This window comes from Schistocerca nitens, chromosome 4, assembly GCF_023898315.1.
Source record: "Schistocerca nitens isolate TAMUIC-IGC-003100 chromosome 4, iqSchNite1.1, whole genome shotgun sequence".
In the NCBI taxonomy this organism is placed as follows: Eukaryota; Metazoa; Arthropoda; class Insecta; order Orthoptera; family Acrididae; genus Schistocerca; species Schistocerca nitens.
In genome coordinates, this window is record NC_064617.1 from 753674499 (window position 1) to 753693600 (window position 19102).

The window sequence follows — 19102 nt, forward strand, 5'->3', positions numbered from 1 at the left end:
CGAGCATTCGAACACTGGCTGAAGACCAAGTGTATCCATTCATGACGATCGTGTTTCCCGACGGCAGTGGCATTTTTCAACGAGATAATGCGCCATGCCACAAGGTCTGGAGTGTGATGGAGTGGTTCGAGGAGCATAGTGCCTGGCTCTCCAGCTCAGCAGATATGAACCCGATGAAACACATCTGGGATGTGACTGAACGTGGTGTCAGAGCTAATCGCCACCGTTCTTGCAATTTACGGGAATTAGGTGACGTTTGTGTGCAGATGTGGTGCCAACTGCCTCCAGTGACCTACCAATGCTATATTGCTTCCGTACCATGACGCGTCGCCACTGTTATCCGTGCCAAAGGTATGTTATCATAACGTTCTGGTTGATCAGTGTATAAGAGCATAAATTAATGACTCAAATGGCTCTGATCACTATGGGACTTAAAATCTGAGGTCATCAGTCCTCTAGAACTTAGAACTACTTAAACCTAACTAACCTAAGGACATCACACACATCCATGCCCAAGGCAGGATTCGAACCTGCAACCGTAGCGATCACGCGGTACCAGACTGAAGCGCCTAGAACCGCTCGGTCACTCAATGACAAATTATTTCACTAAATAACCTTTTATTAATAATTAAATTTTGGGCCATTGTAGGGGCAAAATACAGTTGTTCCTGACATTATTTGGGGATTTAGAAAGAAATATAAGAATAAGCTATAGAGATTAGAAAAATTATGAAAATATCGCGAGATATGCGTGCTTGAACATAAATGCAGATGCCAAACCAAGTTTGCAGGTTCCACTGTTCATTTAATCAAGGACGGCACGTGTGCAGTGTCCTCAATACGTTGAAGTGTAGGCAGAACAGTGTTGCGTGTAGCTGTGAATGCATTAAGTCGGAACTAAGTAAATTCGCACGTGGGCAAATTATCGGTGCTCGTGTAGTGGGTGCTTCCGTAACCATGGGAGCTAAAGTGTTCGGTGTTTCAAGAGGCACAGTATCGAAGCCCTATGTCACATACACGCAATGGAAAAAAACATGATCAGCTAAGTCACAACGTGGACGAATGTGTGTGTTGAATGATCGTGACAGACGGTCATTGAGAAGAGTCGTGACAGAAAGTAAGAGGACGGCAGCTTCAAAAAGTCACTGGAGAGTCAAATGCCGCACTCGAGAACCCTGTCAGCCCCACAATGACACCAAATGAGCTCCGTAAGCAGGGAATTACAGGATGAGCTGGAATTCCAAAATCACTCACCAGTGATGTAAATGTCCGTAACAGAAAAACGTGGTGCCGAAGTCATAAAACCTGTACCGTGGAGCAGTGGGAGAAAGTCATTTGGCCGGATGACTTTCGTTTCACACTGTTTCCTACTTCTGGCCGAGTTTACGTCCTAGGAGTGAAGATTTAGGAGGTTACTGTGCACACCGTTAATGGCTGAGCGAAGTGATGTCTATTGACATTCCGGGTGACTACACTTACATTTGACGGTGACTTCGCCTCCCATTCTGTTCGCTTTCGTTACGCGTGTAGTGTGAATCGGCCTTAAAGCGTACTAATAACTGTTTTATTTTATAGTGGATAATAACTGTTGACCTATGACTGAAACAATACATGAACTTCTACTTGACAGGTAGGAGGGCAGTCTTAGTGTTTCGACCAACAAGGCTAGAGTCAAAGCAGGCTACGGTTACCAGGACCAGAATTTATCGTGAGTGTGATCTGAAAAGCACTGGCTCAGATTTGTTGTTCACAGCAATTATAATTTATTCGTTACTTTGGTAAATGTTGTGCAACTAAGTAACCCAGGTGTCAATTTGATCTTGAGGTTACTTTGGTTTTCATCTCCTTTTCGATAACCATTTGTGGGTATCACAAAACTGTGACTTGTTGACCACAATACAGATCCATAGTGAGGTAGCGTCCGCTTTGAATGTTGTTTAGCCTATTAAAAACGGGCAGCTTCTTGTGTTCGTGTGGCACTGTTAGCAGTAGCCTTTTGCGAGGTACCCGACTCCAGAAGTCACATGCGTGGATCTGTCTCAGGAATGTTCCTTCGGAAGCTTGTTGCAAGGCCTCACGTTCACTACATCAGCAATTCCTATCGAGTTTAAACCGACTGTCATTGGCAACGTGTGCGCCTCGTATCTAACCCCAGTCGGCTAGGTCCCTATGCCTAAGCCGTGATTCATTGTTGCGAGTGGTACACCATTACCTGTAGACTCGTTACTGAGTCCGCGTTCGTATACCAACAACTCAAGCTACTTCATTGACGGCATAACTTCTTTCTGCCATCCTGTCACGTCTCCACGTCAGCTCATCTTACCGCTCTGACACCATACGACGATTGACACGTACACTTCATTTCACTCGCATGACTTGTGGAGCGATGGAGGATAATATGACCGCACGGAACCAGTTCTACAACTATACCTGATTTACAAAGAAGAACGTTTTCTTTTAAGGGCTGACTAATATTTTGTATGTGAACTTAGAACTGGTCAAAACCAAAAATTCTTATAAACATATACACACACCAAAAAAAATTTTGCATCACCACGGTTCCGAGAGTTCCGGGACCTGTACAGAAAATTGTAAAAGAGCTCAACATAAACATCATTTCGGCCCTTTTCATTGCTCATGAAAACCACACATTGCATGTTGTACCACCATACAGCGAGACCTTCAGAGATGGTGGTCCAGATCGCTGTACACACTGGTACCTCTAATACCCAGTAGCACGTCTTCTTGCACTGATGCGTGCCTGTATTCGCCGTGGCATACTACCCACAAGTTCATCAAGGCACTGTTGGTGCAGATTGTCCCGCTCCTTGAGGGCGATTCGGCGTAGGTCTCTCAGAGTGGTTGGTGCGTCAGGTCGTCCATAAACAGCCATTTTCAATCTATTCCAGACATGTTCGAAAGGGTTCATGTCTGGAGAACATGCTGGCCACTCTAGTTGAGCGATGTCGTTATGCCGGCCGGTGTGGCCGAGCGGTTCTAGGCGCTTCCGTCTGGAACCGCGCGACCGCTACGGTCGCAGGTTCGAATCCTTCCTCGGGCATGGATGTGTGTGATGTCCTTAGGTTAGTTAGGTTTAAGTAGTTCGAAGTTGTAGGGGACTGATGACCTCAGACGTTAAGTCCCATAGTGCTCAGAGCCATTTGAAGCATTTGATGTCGTTATCCTCAAGGAAGTCATTCACAAGATTTGCACGCTGGGGGCGCGAATTGTCGTCCATGAAGACGAATGCCTCGCCAATATGCTGTCGATATGATTGCACTATCGGTCGGAGGATGGCATTCACGTATCGTAAGTGATGCCAATCCTCAGTGGTCTATTCAGCATGTTGTTGGGCTCATCTGCACCGCGCTGCATGGTGTCGTGGTTGCAAAGACGGACCTCGCCATGGACATCGGAAGTGAAGTTGCGCATCATGCAGCCAATTGCGCACAGTTTGAGTCGTAACATGACATCGTGTGGCTGCACGAAAAGCATTATTCAACATGGTGCCGTTGCTGTCAGATTTCCTCCGAGCCATAATGCATAGCTAGCGGTTCAAAAATAGTTCAAATGGCTCTGAGCACTATGGGACTCAACTGCTGAGGTCATCAGTCCCCTACAACTTCGAACTACTTAAACCTAACTAACCTAAGGACATCACACACATCCATGCCCGAGGCAGGATTCGAACCTGCGAACGTAGCGGTCGCTCAGCTCCAGACTGTAGCGCCTAGAACCGCTCGGCCACTCCGGACGGCATAGGTATCGGTCATCCACTGCAGTAGCAGCCTTTGGGCCGCCTGAGCGAATCATGCCATCGACAGTTCCTGTCTCTCTGTATCTCTTCCATGTCCGAACAACATCGCTTTGGTTCACTGCGAGAAGCCTGGATACTGCCCTTATTGAGAGCCCTTCCTGGCACAAAGTATCAATGAGGACGCGATCGAACCGCGGTATTGACCATCTAGGCATTGTTGAACTACAGACAACACGAGCCGTGCACCTACTTCCTGATGGAGTGACTGGAACTGATCGGCTATCGGACCCCCTCCGTCTAATAGGCGCTGCTCATGCATGCTTGGGCAGGTTTAGTGACATCTCTGAACAGTCAAAGGGACCGTGTCTGTGATACAGTATCCACAGTCAGCGTCTATCTTTAGGAGTTCTGGGAACCGGGGTGTTGCAAAACTTTTTTTATGTGTGTCTTAAGAAACAGAGGGCTATTCGGAATGTGAAGGCAGGTAGGTCGTGAAATGGGAACGACAGTGAAAGAATAGATGTGTTGGGCAGTATCTGTAGTACGTCTGTCGATCGCGTCACTTCGCTCTTTTCAGTTCTGAGCACACACTGAGCACGTAGAACAATACTGTCTCCGCCAAGTATGAGTGCCCGCTGCGAGGTTTCGCTTGATTTCACGCAACCCCAAATAACATAATTGCCATGCATTTCCTTTTTCATGACATTTCTGGGCCGCACACTGCAGGCGCAATTAGGAGGAGGAGGAGAATAGTGTTTAACGTTCTGTCGACAACGAGGTCATTAAAGAAGGAGCACAAGCACCCATTAGGGAAGGATGGAGGGGGGAAATCGGACGTGCCCTTTCAAAGGAACCACCCTGGCATTTGCCAGAAGCGATTTAGGGAAATCACGGAAAACCTAAATCAGGGTGGCCGAATGCGGGTTTGAACCGTCGTCCTCCCGAATGCGAGTCCAGAGTGCTAACTACTGCGATCGCAGTGAGGACGCCTCTGCAGCGTTTCCGATGGGAAGTGTTTCATCACCCACCATACATCTCGCACTTAGCTCCCTTTGATGTTCATCTCTGCTCACATGAACGGCTGGCTATGTGACAACTTTTTGGCTCACGAAACGAACAGTAGACCAGCGTAGATAAGTGGCGGAAAGCACAGGCTGCTGACTTCTATGGCGAGGGTATTGGAAAGTTGGTACAACGCTACGGCAAATGTTGAAGTCGGAGCGCCGACTATTGAGAGAAGTAGCTGGAAGGTGTGGCAAACTGTTGCAAATAAAAAAGATTTGTTGTTCACTGTGATTTCCATTTCGCTACCAATCGGACATTACTTTCCGAACAGCCTTCGTGATACTTGTTAACACGTGGACCATTCATTCCTACGATAGCCATCTGTGTGTCGACAATATAGGAAACTGTCAGCATGGCTACCAGTTATTCTTACACACAACCTACAGCATTTCTTTTCAAAGTATCGCGAACTTGGGCGAACACCCTGGCTGTCATCGGATTTCGTTACGTGCATGAGACACCCACGTGCGCGAGTAGTGTATGGGTGTGGAATACACAATTGTCTTTAAATATTCCCATAGACAGAAATTTAAGGGATTACGGTTAGGTGAAAGAAGAGGTCACCGTATCGGACCTCCTCGATCAATACATTGCTCACTAAACGTTTAACTTAGGTACAGTCGTACAAGGAGCAGAAAACGGGTGCTATCCCGTAGTGTATGAACCACATCTGTCGTCTATCTGCAAGAGGAACAGTCTCAAATAATGTGACCGATTTATCACACTGAATATGGTGGCAAACAGCACAATTGGACCGGAAAAGTGTGTGGCTGAGTCTATCAACCACAGTTCCAGAGCTCGTGCTGGTACTGAAACAACCTGGTGCCTTCCTTCCTCGATCGTTCAAGGATTTGAATCTGTTTGGACGTGTAAGAGGGGGTTCGTGGGAGGCATTATCCTGAAACACAATGATACGGCCCGTCAACATTCTTGAGCATTTGGACTTGACAGCACACTTCAATTTTTGCGAAGCGTCCAAGTAGTGCTGTGCGTTAATGGAAGGGTGCCATCAAGTCTAAACGCCCAAGAATGTCGATGGTCGACCTTTATTCTGTTATAAGCTACACGCTTACTTTTTTCATCTGTCTCGTTTTCATTTGACTGCCCTTTTAATTTTTGTGACAATTCATTGCCCCACTCCGTATCAATCCATCCTCGTTCGTAAATAAAGGAGTAAACTTCAGATCTTCAACACTCCATTTTGGAATCCGTTAGTAGTACTGCAATCTCACTTGGCGACCTTGCAGCCTAGAGTTTGCAGACGCAGTAAGCGATATTGATAAAACAAACGCTTCGCAGAATTGGCTTCACGAGACCTGGGGTTACGGTTTCAGCAGGTCCAACTCTTCGCACTCTTTTCTCAGGTCCATCTGCAGTACTCATCGCACCGTTTACACCTCCATGTCCGGTGTGCGAACTGTGCGAGGCCTACGGCGACCGTCTGTCAATGTTCGTCAGTTTTGTCAAGTCACTTACAGGCACTGTACCATACGCATTTTTTAAGATAAATAGGCTTACGTGTTGGTGACGTCGTTCGGTGTACATGAGAGGTGCCTGGTCATCAGCGCCTTTTGCTAAACCGTAGCAGAATGCCATTTCCCTCGCGGAATAATAGTATTCTATTTCACTGTTTCCATTACTCACAGTCCACGGAATTCACGAATCCTGTTCTGATGCAACAAAATCTCAAAACGATATGCACGAAGTGGCTGACGAAGAAGACAGTAATACGAGGGCTGAATGAAAAGTAATGCCTCCGCCTTCGTTAATTGGGTCTGGATGGGAATATTTTAATAAATCAAAAGCAGAAATAATCCTTAGAATGTGATCTTTAGTTACCAATATTCACTTTTCCACACAATCACCAGCCAATTGGATACATTTCTGTCAACGATAAACAAGTTTTGTGAAGCAATTACGGAAGAAATCGACACTGTTTCCGTAACCACAGTCTCACAGTAGTCTCAACGTCTTCATCAGGAGCATAATGATGTCCCCGCAGATCGTCTTTCACTATCGGGAACAGACGGAAGTCAGACGGTGCTGAATCTGAACTGTATGGAGGATGCCGTACGGTGGTGAGATTTAGTTTCTGAAGTACTGCTGTGGTGGCACGTGAAGTGTGTGGTTTGGGATTGTCGTGCTGCAGGAAAACATTTCCCTTTTCCTTTCGGACCCTTGTTAGCCGTCGTTTCAGAGTTCGTAGCGTTTTGATGTAACGCTCTGAATTAATTGTTGTTCCACGGTCAAGGAAATCAACATGGATAACACCATCTGCGTCCCAGAACACGGTGGCCATGATTTTTCCAGCTGAGGGTTGCGTCTTGAATTTATTTTTCTGGGGTAAGTCTTTGTGTCGATATTCTATAGACTGACGTTTTGTCTCCGGGTCGTAATGGTGTACCCACGTTTTGTCACCTGTTACAACTGAATGCAGAAAGGCGTCACCTTCATTCTCGTAATGCGAGAGGAGTTCCTAGCAAATTTCAGGTTTTTGTACTTTCATTTCAGGAGTCAGCATCCGGGGTACCCATCGTGAACAGATCTTCCGATAGCCAAGCAAAGCAATAATGTTCCCCCACATTCTTGTGAAATGCCGACTGTGCTTGCAATTTCTCTCTGAGTGATACTACGATCGTCCTGAATCAATCTGTCAACATTTTTCTTGTGAAACTCGGTAGCTGCTGTCACAGGACGTCCAACTCTTTGTCTGTCACGCAGGTCAGATGTTGCCGCCTCAACCTCTTTAAACTGATTAGCTCAACGACGCACGGTACTCACATCAACACAATCACCATAAACTGTTTTCATTCTCTGATGAATCTCCTTTGGGGTGACATCTTCTGCTGTCAAGAATTTAATGACTGCACGTTGCTTAAATCGCAGTGAGCGACCGCCTGTGCAGGGTTCCATACTTTACACTGCAACAACACGACCGTTCAATGCTAAGGCTTCGCGCCAATTGGAGCTGTAGAGAAGAGGCTACGGAACAAGCCAGTACCTGCCGCATACCACTGCTGCCAACTGTTGAAGAGTTACGAAGATGGAGGCATTACTTTTCAGTCAACCCGCGTAGAAAGTCCTATGTCTGATAGCAGCACGCCAATTGGAGGGCTAAGTAAAGAGACAAACACAGTCAATAAGAAAGGGCAATAATGACCATCAACAGGAATATTGGGCTCTTCTGCCCACTTCTTCACCGGAGAAGACTTGTTCCGTCATTCTGTGTGTTTTCACTCTGTAACTCATTACTAAGCTATGAGGTATTGCCCCTGTGACAATAGTCCAAAGAAGCCGTCTCGTTCAGCGGTAAATATAGCCGGATAGCAAGTGTCTCACTGAGCTTCCTAGGGACATACTGAGCGCACGACTTGGAGCAATTAAGAGTCTCCGTAACAATCATATATTGTATCTAACATTGCTATTCAATTCTGTGGCCAAAATTTGGAAACAAAAACGCTGGAAGATGAAAAAAAGCTTAATCGAGTCCACCATTCCCATCACAAGCATTCATTCTGGGAGGGCCAGAGTACGTCTCGCAAGCGGCTTAATAGTGAGAATATTCCTCTGGATATGGATTATACAAAGTTAAGTAAGTCTTCGTATCTTCATTGAAATAAAGTAAACTAACATTTTACGTGTTATAAATCCACTCCATCTCCTCCCGGAACAAACCAAAGAACCCAGCGTTGTGTCGGCGAATGTATTATCGTGCGCCACAATAAACTGTCTTGCTCCAAACGCCCTTCTCATTGCAAAAGTGATGCGATATGTTTCACTTTTCTTCGCACTTTTAACTAGTTACGCCACTTCTTGCTTCCATCTAATGTTACAATCCAGGCAAATGTTTGCACAAAATACTTCCAAGAATTAAATTTGTATTTGATGTTAGAAAATTTCTTTTTATCAGTAAACTTTTCTTGCCATTGTCAATCGCAATTATGTATCCTCTTTATTGATGTCAACAGTAGTTTGTTTTCTGTCCAAGTAACATAACTCACCTACTGCTTTTTTTTATATATATAATCTTATCCCTTTGGAATCACTCGATTTGACTACACTCCCTTACCCTTGTTTTACTTTTGCGGATCATCATCCCTTCCACTTAACTGAGTTTACAAGTCCACGCTTATACCACCAGGAAAAATTAAATGTTTTATTTCTCGATAGCAGGAAAAGGAAGAGAAGGAAAAATGGTAGCTGAATATGACTGGGTGAAAGATTGAGGGAGGAAGCCGTCTGGCAGAATTTTGCAAAGAGCGTAATTTACCCACCACAAACATTTGTTTTAAGAATCTTAGAACAAGGTTGTTTACCTGGAGACATTGGAAGGTTTCAGATGAATTAAATAATGGTAGGACAGAGGTTTAGGAACCAGATTTTAAATTGTAAGAGATTTCCAAGGGCAGATGTGGACGCTGACCACAATTTATTGGTTATGAACTGTAGATGAAAACTGAAGAAATTGCAAAAAGGTAGGAATTAAGGCGATGGGACCTGGATAAGTTGAAAGAATCAGAGGTTTTAGAGAGATTCAGAAGGAGCATTTGAGAACGATTGACAAGAACGGGGGAAAGGAAAAAAATAGAAGAAGAATAACGGGTAGCTTTGGGAGATGAACTAGCGAAGGCACCAGAGGATCAAATATGTACAAAGACAAGTCTTAGTAGAAATCCTTGGATAACACAAAAGATATTGAATTTAAGTGATGAAAGGAGAAAATTTAAAAATGCAGCATATGAAGCTGGCGAAAGGGACGACAAATTTTTGAAAAATGAGATTGACGGGAAATGCAAAATTGCTCATCAGAGGACAAATGTAAGGATTCAGAAGCATGCTTCACTAGGGGAAAGGTAGATACCACCTACAGGAAAATTAAAAAAGCTTTTGGGGAAAAGAGAAACAGTTGCACGAATATCAAGCGCTCAGATGGATAACCAGTCCCAAGCAAAGAAGGGGAAGCTGAAAGGTAGAAGGAGTATATAGAGGGTCTAAACAAGGGAGATGAAAGCAATGTTACAGAAAGGCAAGTGATCATGGTGAAAATGAGATGGGAGGTATGATTCAGCGAGAAGAATTTGACAGAGCTCTGAAAGATCTGAGTTAAATAAGGCCCCAGAAATATATGATACTCCATCATAACTACTGATAGCCTTGGGAGAGCCAGGCTTGACAAAACTTTTCCATCTGGTATGCAAGCTATATGAAGCAGACGAAATACCCTCAGACCTCAAGAAGAATGTAATCATTCAAATTCTAAAGAAAGAAGTGTGAAGAGAGGTGAAATTACCGAACTATCACGAATTGTTCACAGAAAAATGGAAGAACTCGAGGAAGATCAGTTAACATTCCGTCGAAATGTAGGAAAACGCCAGGCAATACTGACCTTACAACTTATCTTAGTTAAGGAAAGACAAAACTTCATTGATAGCGTTTGCAGACTTAGAGAAAACTTTGAAATCTTGAAGGTAGCAGGCGTAAAATACAGGGAGCGAAAGGCTATTTATAACAAGTACAGAAATCGGACGACAGTTATAAGAGTCGAGGGGTATGTAAAGGAAGCAGCAGTTGAGGAAGGAGTGAGGCAGCGTTGTGGCCCATCCCTAATGTTATTCAATATGTACACTGGACAAGCAGTAAAGGAAACCAAAGACAAATTTGGAGAGGGAATTAAAGTTCAGGGAGAAGAAATAAAAGCATTGAGGATTGCTGATGACCGCGTCATTCTGTCAGAGACAGCAAAGGATTTGGAAGAGCAGTTGCACGGAATGGACAGATATAAGTTGAATATCAACAAAAGCAAAACAAGGATAACGGAATGGAGTCGAATTAAATCAGGTAACGTTAAGGGATTAGATTAGAAAACAAGATACTTAAAGTAGGAAATAAGGTTTACTGCTTGGGCAGCAAAATAATTGTTGATGGCCGAAGTAGAGAGGATATAAAATGTAGACTGGCAATGGTAAGGAAATCTTTCTGAAGAAGAGAAATTTGTTAACATCGAATGCAGATTTAGGTGTTGGGAAGTCCTCTCTGAAGGTATTTGTCTGGGGTATAGCTATGTATGGAAGAGAAACATATATGATAAACTGTTTAGACAAGAATAGACTAGAAACTTTCGAAATGTGGTGCTACAGAATAATGTTGGAGATTAGATGGTTCGATCACGTAACTAATGAGGATGTCGTAGCGGCCCCTTATTGTTAGAGGGCCCGCAGAACCGACATGCAAGATGGATTGCTGACACCCTTTCAGGAGCGCGGAGAGAAACATCGCCAGCGGACAGAAAAAATAACAGCAACATGTTACAGTGTCCCACCAATCGGAACTCATATGACTGATGTAGCATTCCGCCGACCTGTCTTTATAAGCACACCTAGACCGTCAGACCGGCAGTGTTTACCAACCGCTAGGAACAGCTCCAGCTAGAACGTACGCCGGCCCTAGCATTGTATTCACTTTGCCGTAGCATTGTAGTAGGACGCTGTATTTTGTGTTTTGTAGAGTAGATTTTGGTCAGTATTTCTTCCATTGTCTTATTTCCTTATCTGGTTTGCCACCACAAGAGTTGTGGGTTTTTTTCTATTTCATCTTGCGTTTAAAACTTAGTGTATGCCAAGAAGGCGTTTTTCTTTAACTATAACAAAGTGTGGTCAAATTGACTGTTAGTTCTTCCCTGCCGAACGCATGACACTACAGTTATTGGCGACGAGGAACTTCTTCAGTCCTTGGTGGAAACTCTACAGCAGATTCAGGCAACGCTCAAGTGTTCAGAAAATCGCTCTCACTCGCCAGCGTTGTCAGAGGTAGCTCGTAGAGTTGATTCCCTTGCAGGTAAATTGAACTCTTTGCACCTGGCTCCACCGACGTCTCTGGCTTTCGATAGGTCTGTCACCGTGGTAGAATGGTTGGAACAAAATTTACTGGCATATGGGATCCACGGTGAAAATCTGAGTGTGGCTTTCTTTTTAGCAACAGTCTGGCCACAGGTGTATCGATCAGTTCAGCAATTGAACCCTGATCAGTCCCCTCGATATCTCTCATTTACTCACATTAAGGGCTGCCTTTTTGAGTAATTTGATGCACAAATACACGTTCCCCACCCCACCTGTCAGACCTTTTCTTGTGGAAAGTCCCCAGGTCCGACTTAACGGAAATGGATTACGGCGTTCCAGAAGTTGTGGTTTTTTTTCTGTTTGTTCTTGTGTTTAACACTTGGTGTATGCCAAGAAGGCTTTTTTATTTAATTATAATAAAGTGTGTTCAAATTGACTGTTAGTTCTTCCCTCCCGACCGCAGGACACTACAGAGGAAGTACGAAACAGAACTGGCGAGACAAATTTGTGGCACAACTTGACCAAAAGAACCGATGGGTTAATGGAAACTATTTTGAGACATCAAGGGAACATCAGTTTAGTATTGGAGGGAAGTGTGGTGGGTAAAAATCGTAGAGAGAGACCAAGAGATACAGCAAGCAGATTCAGACAGATGTAGGTTGCAGTTATTATTCGGAGGTGAAGAGGCTCGCACAGGATAGAGTAGCACGGAGTGCAGCCCTAACAAGGTTGGAAACCTTATCACGTGAATCACCTGCAGAATGACAGCTGCGCCAAGGTACTCCCGTTTTATATCTTGTCTATAGGCTATTACTGCCCTCTGTATTGTCCATATCGCTATACTATGACTTTTGTCATCTCAGTGTAACAGAAAAAAAGCTAAATACGACGAACCCGTGAGGCAATACTGACCCTACGACTTATCTTAGAAAATAGATTAAGGAAAGGCAAACCTACGTTTTTAGCATTTGTAGACTTAGAGAAAGCTTTTGATAATGTTGACTGGAATACTCTCTTTCAAATTATGAAGGTGGCAGGGGTAAAATACAAGGAGCGAAAGGCTATTTACAATTTGTACAGAAACCAGATGGCAGTTATAAGAGTCGAGGGGTATGAAAGGGAAGCAGTGATTAGGAAGGGAGTGCGACAGGGTTGTAGCCTATCCCCGATGTTATTCAATCTGTATATTGAGCAAGCAATAAAGGAAACAAAAGAAAAGTTCGGAGTAGGTATTAAAATCCATGGAGAAGAAATAAAAACTTTGAGGTTCGCCGATGACATTTTAATTCCGTCAGAGACAGCAAAGGACTTGGAAGAGCAGTTGAACGGAATCGACAGTGTCTTGAAAGGAGGGTATAAGATAAACATCAACAAAAGCAAAACGAGGATAATGGAATGTAGTCGAATTAAGTCGGGTGATGCTGAGGGAATTAGATTAGGAAATGAGACAGTTAAAGTAGTAAAGGAGTTTTGCTATTTGGGGAGCAAACTAACTGATGATGGTCGAAGTAGAGAGGATATAAAATGTAGACTGGCAATGGCAAGGAAAGCGTTTCCGAAGAAGATAAATTTGTTAACATCGAGTATAGATTTAAGTGTTAGGAAGCCGTTTCTGAAAGTATTTGTGTGGAGTGTAGCCATGTATGGAAGTGAAACATGGAACAATAGTTTAGACAAGAAGAGAATAGAAGCTTTCGAAATGTGGTGCTACAGAAGAATGCTGAAGATTAGATGGGTAGATAACATAACTAATGAGGAGGCATTGAATAGAATTGGAGAGAAGAGAAATTTGTGGCACAACTTGACTAGAAGAAGGGATCGGTTGGTAGGGCATATTTTGAGGCATCAAGGGATCACCAATTTAGTATTGGAGAGCAGCGTGGAGGGTAAAAATCGTAGAGGGAGACCAAGAGATGAATACACTAAGCAGATTCAGAAGGATGTAGGTTGCAGTAGGTACTGGGAGAGAAGAAGCTCGCACAGGATAGAGTAGCGTGGAGAGCTGCATCAAACCAGTCTCAGGACTGAAGGCCACAACAACAACAACGACGACGACGACGACGACGACGACGACGACGAAATCGTTATGGCGTCCGTCGCATCGAGTGAGTGTCATTCTGACGACATTTAACAGTAAGGCGGGCGTATCGTCGCTTGCTTCTCCCTTAGACGAACAAGTACAGTACCCATCTTGACAGAGTGCTACGACAACGCCACTTGCGGATCAGGTTGAATTACATTTGAAAATAAGGGAGAAGAATGTTTCTACGAACGCCGTGGGTAGCGCAGATGTAGAAAGGAAGTATTGTGCATGTATTTCGGAGCGAGCCTCGTGCCTTCATTCATATGATAAGATGTATTCGTGTGGAACGGGTTAAATGCTGTGGAAACTCACGACGTTGAGCAGCGTCTTGTTCTTGATGAGGCGGTCCTGCACGTCCTGCGGCCGCAGCGCCAGCTGCCTCTGGTGGGAGGCCTGGACGGGCGCCGGCCCCCGCGTCACCGCCGCGCCGTCCGCCAGCGACAGCTCGTCCAACTTCTGCAGCGCGCCCTTGTACGTCTCCACCATCCGCTGGAACTCCACCTGCCGACACACCGTCCACATTTTCGCTGTAAACAAGTATTCTAGTACAACGTGTGAGGTTTCTAGTTTATCTCTGGTATTCGAGGAAAGTGGATGGGATTTTAATATTTTCAGTAGCTCGCATCAGTGAAATGAAATGAAATACGGGAATGGCTTTATTGACCAGGAGACCCCATTCGGGACGTTGGCCACTTGTTGCAAGTCTTTTTATACAGGGTGTTACAAAAAGGTACGACCGAACTTTCAGGAAACATTCCTCACACACAAAGAAAGAAAATATGTTATGTGGACATGTGTCCGGAAACGCTTACTTTCCATGTTAGAGCTCATTTTATTACTTCTCTTCAAATCACATTAATCATGGAATGGAAACACACAGCAGCAGAACGTATCAGCGTGACTTCAAACACTTTGTTATAGGAAATGTTCAAAATGTCCTCCGTTAGCGAGGATACATGCATCCACCCTCCGTCGCATGGAATCCCTGATGCGCTGATACAGCCCTGGAGAATGGCGTATTGTATCACAGCCATCCACAATACGAGCACGAAGAGTCTCCACATTTTCCGGGGTTGCGTAGACAAGAGTGTTCAAATTCCCCCATAAATGAAAGTCGAGAGGGTTGGGGTCAGGAGAGCGTGGAGGCCATGGAATTGGTCCGCCTCTACCAATCCATCGGCCACCGACTCTGTTGTTGAGAAGCGTACGAACACTTCGACTGAAATGTGCAGGAGCTCCATCGTGCATGAACCACATGTTGTGTCGTACTTGTAAAGGCACATGTTCTAGCAACACAGGTAGAGTATCCCGTATGAAATCATGATAACGTGCTCCATTGAGCGTAGGTGGAAGAACATACTGACGAAACTAAAATGAGCTCTAACATGGAAATTAAGCGTTTCCGGACACATGTCCACATAACATCTTTTCTTTATTTGTGTGTGAGGAATGTTTCCTGAAAGTTTGGCCGTACCTTTTTGTAACACCCTGTATAACATCACTTCGATGACTTTATGACAAAATGATAAGGATAAAATGATGATAAGGATAACTTTTCTTGACCGAGCGCCCTAACCCACACCACGTACCTGATAATCCCGCGGCGGTCGTATTGTCCTTCTCCACACCGCTGTTGACTTGCCTGAAATTATCTATCGAAATATGTAAGCGGGTTTAGGGGAGCCACTCAAAGTTAAAACACAACACTGTCCTATGTCTGGTACGAACATCTATATTCTGAGACGATATGGAAACCACAGGTTGCACTGTTAACACTATAAATCGTAAATGTTTCTCCCAATTAACAATCTTGATGATTAATAGTCCAAAAGATAATTCGGACGAGCGTACGCGTAACCGTCGCGGCGCGGCTGATTGTGGATAATGCGGAAACGCGATGATCGAACGCACGTCCTCACGCTCGCTACAAGACACTGGCACTTGACTGCACTCTTTTATGGTAACTAATTCCTACTGATTCACATCAGTTCATTCAGGGAAACCGAACACGGCGCGGATGATTGATACTGTCCGACACGCAACGAGAGGATACATAAATACGTTATCGGCGGCACTGCTCATTTTAATTATATCTTGACGCACTTTCCTCTGAATTACTTGCATATTTAATCACTTCACTGTAGTACCACTTGTAGCAACACTTCAACCTGAATACTAACCATGCTTCTTACATGCAGAGCTACACACTACACAACATAACAGCAAAGATACTCCACAACTAAGCCAGCGATATGACAGTACACTTACAACTCACACAGCAGAGAAAATCCAGCTCGGTTCACAATCCAACCAAGGACCCTATGATCCAGAGTCAGCATTGCTAACCAAAGGGCTAAGAGCTGTTTACGTTAATCAGTAGTTTTGTTGCGATGAGTGATGGTCGTGACGGTACTGAAATAAAATGTGGGTTTCCTAAAGTTATTTAATAGCGTTAAACTGAAGAAGAAACAAAATAAATAATCTCCAGTTCGACGCAGCGTAAATTTTGTAACATTTGTAATAATGTCACCTTCACTCACGTGTCTGCCTGTTACCCGTGGCTGTGTTCACATATCGTATCGAAATGTAGCCTCACTAAAAGCCTCTCACGTCCTACACGTAGAGACACGATGTCTCTGTGCTCGTCATACTGCCTCTAAGAACGTCAGCGTTGTGAGTCTTCAAACATCTCAGAAGCTATAACAGATGCTTTATGCTCAGCAGCTAAAATGTGGCAGGTTTGTGAATGATATTAAACCACTGGCCATTAAAATTGCTTCACGAAGAAGAAATGCAGATGATAAACGGTTATTCATTGGACAAACATATTACACTAGAACTGACACGTGATTACATTTTCACGCAATTTGGGTGCATAGATCCTGATAAATCAGTTCCCAGAACAACCACCTCTGGCCGTGATAACGACCTTGATACGCCTGGGCATTGAGTCAGACAGAGCTTGGATGGCGTGTACAGGTACAGCTGCCCATGCAGCTTCAACACGATACCACAGTTCATCAAGAGTTGCAACTGGCGTATTATGACGAGCCTGTTGCTCGGCCGCCATTGACCAGACGTTTTCAATTGGTGAGAGATCTGGAGAATGTGCTGAAGAGGGCAGCAGTCGAACATTTTCTGTATCCAGAAATGCCCGTACAGGAACTGCAACATGCGGTCGTGCATTATCCTGTTGAAATGTAGGGTTTCGCAGGGATCGAACGAAGGGTAGAGCCACGGGTCGTAAAACATCTGAAATGTAACGTCCACTGTTCAAAGTGCCGTCAATGCGAACAAGAGGTGACCGAGACGTGTAACCAATGGCACCCCATACCATCACGCCGGGTGATATGCCAGTATGGCGACGACGAATACACGCTTCCAATGTGCGTTCACCGCGATGTCGCTAAACACGGATACGACCGTCACGATGCTGTAAACAGAACCTGGATTCATCCGAAAAAATGACGTTTTGCCATTCGTGCACCCAGGTTCGTCGTTGAGTACACCATCGCAAGCGCTCCTGTCTGTGATGCGGCGTCAAGGGTAACCGCAGCCATGGTCTCCGAGCTGATAGTCCATGCTGCTGCAATCGTCGTCGAACTGTTCGTGCAGATGGTTGTTTTCTTGCAAATGTCCCCATCTGTTGACTCAGGGATCGAGACGAGGCTGCACGATCCATTACAGCCATGCGGATAAGATGCCTGTCATCTCGACTGCTAGTGATACGAGGCCGTTCGGATCCAGCACGGCGTTCCGTATTATCCTCCTGAACCCACAGATTCCATATTCTGCTAACAGTCATTGGATCTCGACCAACTCGAGCAGCAATGTCGCGATACGATAAACCGCAATCGCGATAGGCTACAATCCGACCTTTATCAAAGCCGGAAACGTGATGGTACGCATTTCTCCTCCTTACGCGAGGCATCACAACAACGTTTCACCAGGCAACGCCCGTTAACTGCTGTTCGTGTATGAGACATCGGTTGGAAACTTTGCTCATGTCAGCACGTTGTAGGTGTCGCCACCGGCGCCAACCTTGTGTGAATGCTCTGAAAAGCTAATCATTTGCATATCACAGCATCTTCTTCCTGTCGGTTAAATTTCGCGTCTGTAGCACGTCATCTTCGTGGTGTAGCAATTTTAATGGCCAGTAGTGTATCTTGCAGCGCACAGAGGTAAAGATAATGAAAAGGATGAATTTTGAATTATGTTTGGTAAAGAACAATTTAGAAAGTGAAGATGTACAGCTAGAGTTGTTGCTGCATGACTTGATTGCGCGTAACTGTGATGTGTTTGAACAATGGAAAATCTTAGTGGAGTTTTTTCCTTATTCGTTTGGGTTAGTTAGATCAGTGTTCAGGAGAGAGTAAGTAATCAGTTCGCATGGTTTGCACTCAGAGCTTATAGATTTTTACCACCTCTTTATTATTTTCAGTAATTAACTTCATGTCAGAGAAATTGTTATAAAAGAGTAATTTATGTAAAAATCATTGTGATTGTTGAGAACTGGCTATCATTCTTTACAATACCATTTTTTTTAATGGCAATTACTTTGAATCATTCAGCAAGTTTAAATTCCACCAATGTATCGTCACCAAAGAATTTAATATTTTTTGACTATGTGTGTCGCCGCATTGCACTTTCTGGAACACACTAAGGCTGAGACATGATTTCTTTAGAATAGTTGCACGTTCTGGAAATGCGCTGTACAAGGTTTTTCTTTCATATTTTGTTTGCTTCCTACTGCGCTGTACATTTTATGTTCATCAATTCGAGCAGCATCAAGTTTCCGTTGCCACAGTTAACCAAGAAAAATTGTTAGAGCCAATTTTACATTGGTTAGGCTACAGTTAGGTCATTCAGTTAGCTTTGATTTTTACAAAATTCATTATCAGTTCAGTTTAGGTGTATATCATTTTAAATTTCATTTCGTATGCAGACAGTCTTATTCTCAGAGTGCAGTGTTACTTTCACCTGTGTATCATTTAGTGTTTGGAAGTTTGTTTAGTCTTACTGTGTACATAAACGTCGCAAGGCAATTTCACTGAGACATTCTCGATTATTTATTCTTCAAAATTCTGTTGGTATTCTATGTGGCACTTTTATCCTGTTAACTAGTGTGTTGGAATTGCAAGTCACGTTTTTTGACATCATGCGTTGTAGTACTGCTCACTGAACTGCACAATCCAGTTTCACAGGACGGTTTCAAAATGGTTCAAATGGCTCTGAGCACTATGGGACTGAACATCTGAAGTCATGAGTCCCCTAGAACTTAGAACTGCTTAAACCTAACTAACCTAAGTACATCACACACATTCATACCCGAGGCAGGATTCGAACCTGCGACCGTAGCGG

At 44.2% G+C, this 19102-nt stretch overlaps 1 protein-coding gene across 1 annotated transcript in view; it reads right to left on the minus strand.

Annotated features, from left to right (window-relative positions):
* The window catches only part of LOC126253035 (uncharacterized), a 449954-nt gene that overhangs the window by 312819 nt on the left and 118033 nt on the right, over positions 1–19102 (minus strand). The window contains exon 4 of the mRNA XM_049954103.1: positions 14054–14242. Within this exon, the coding sequence (XP_049810060.1) occupies positions 14054–14242 (189 nt within the window). The remainder of the gene's footprint in view (positions 1–14053; positions 14243–19102) is intronic.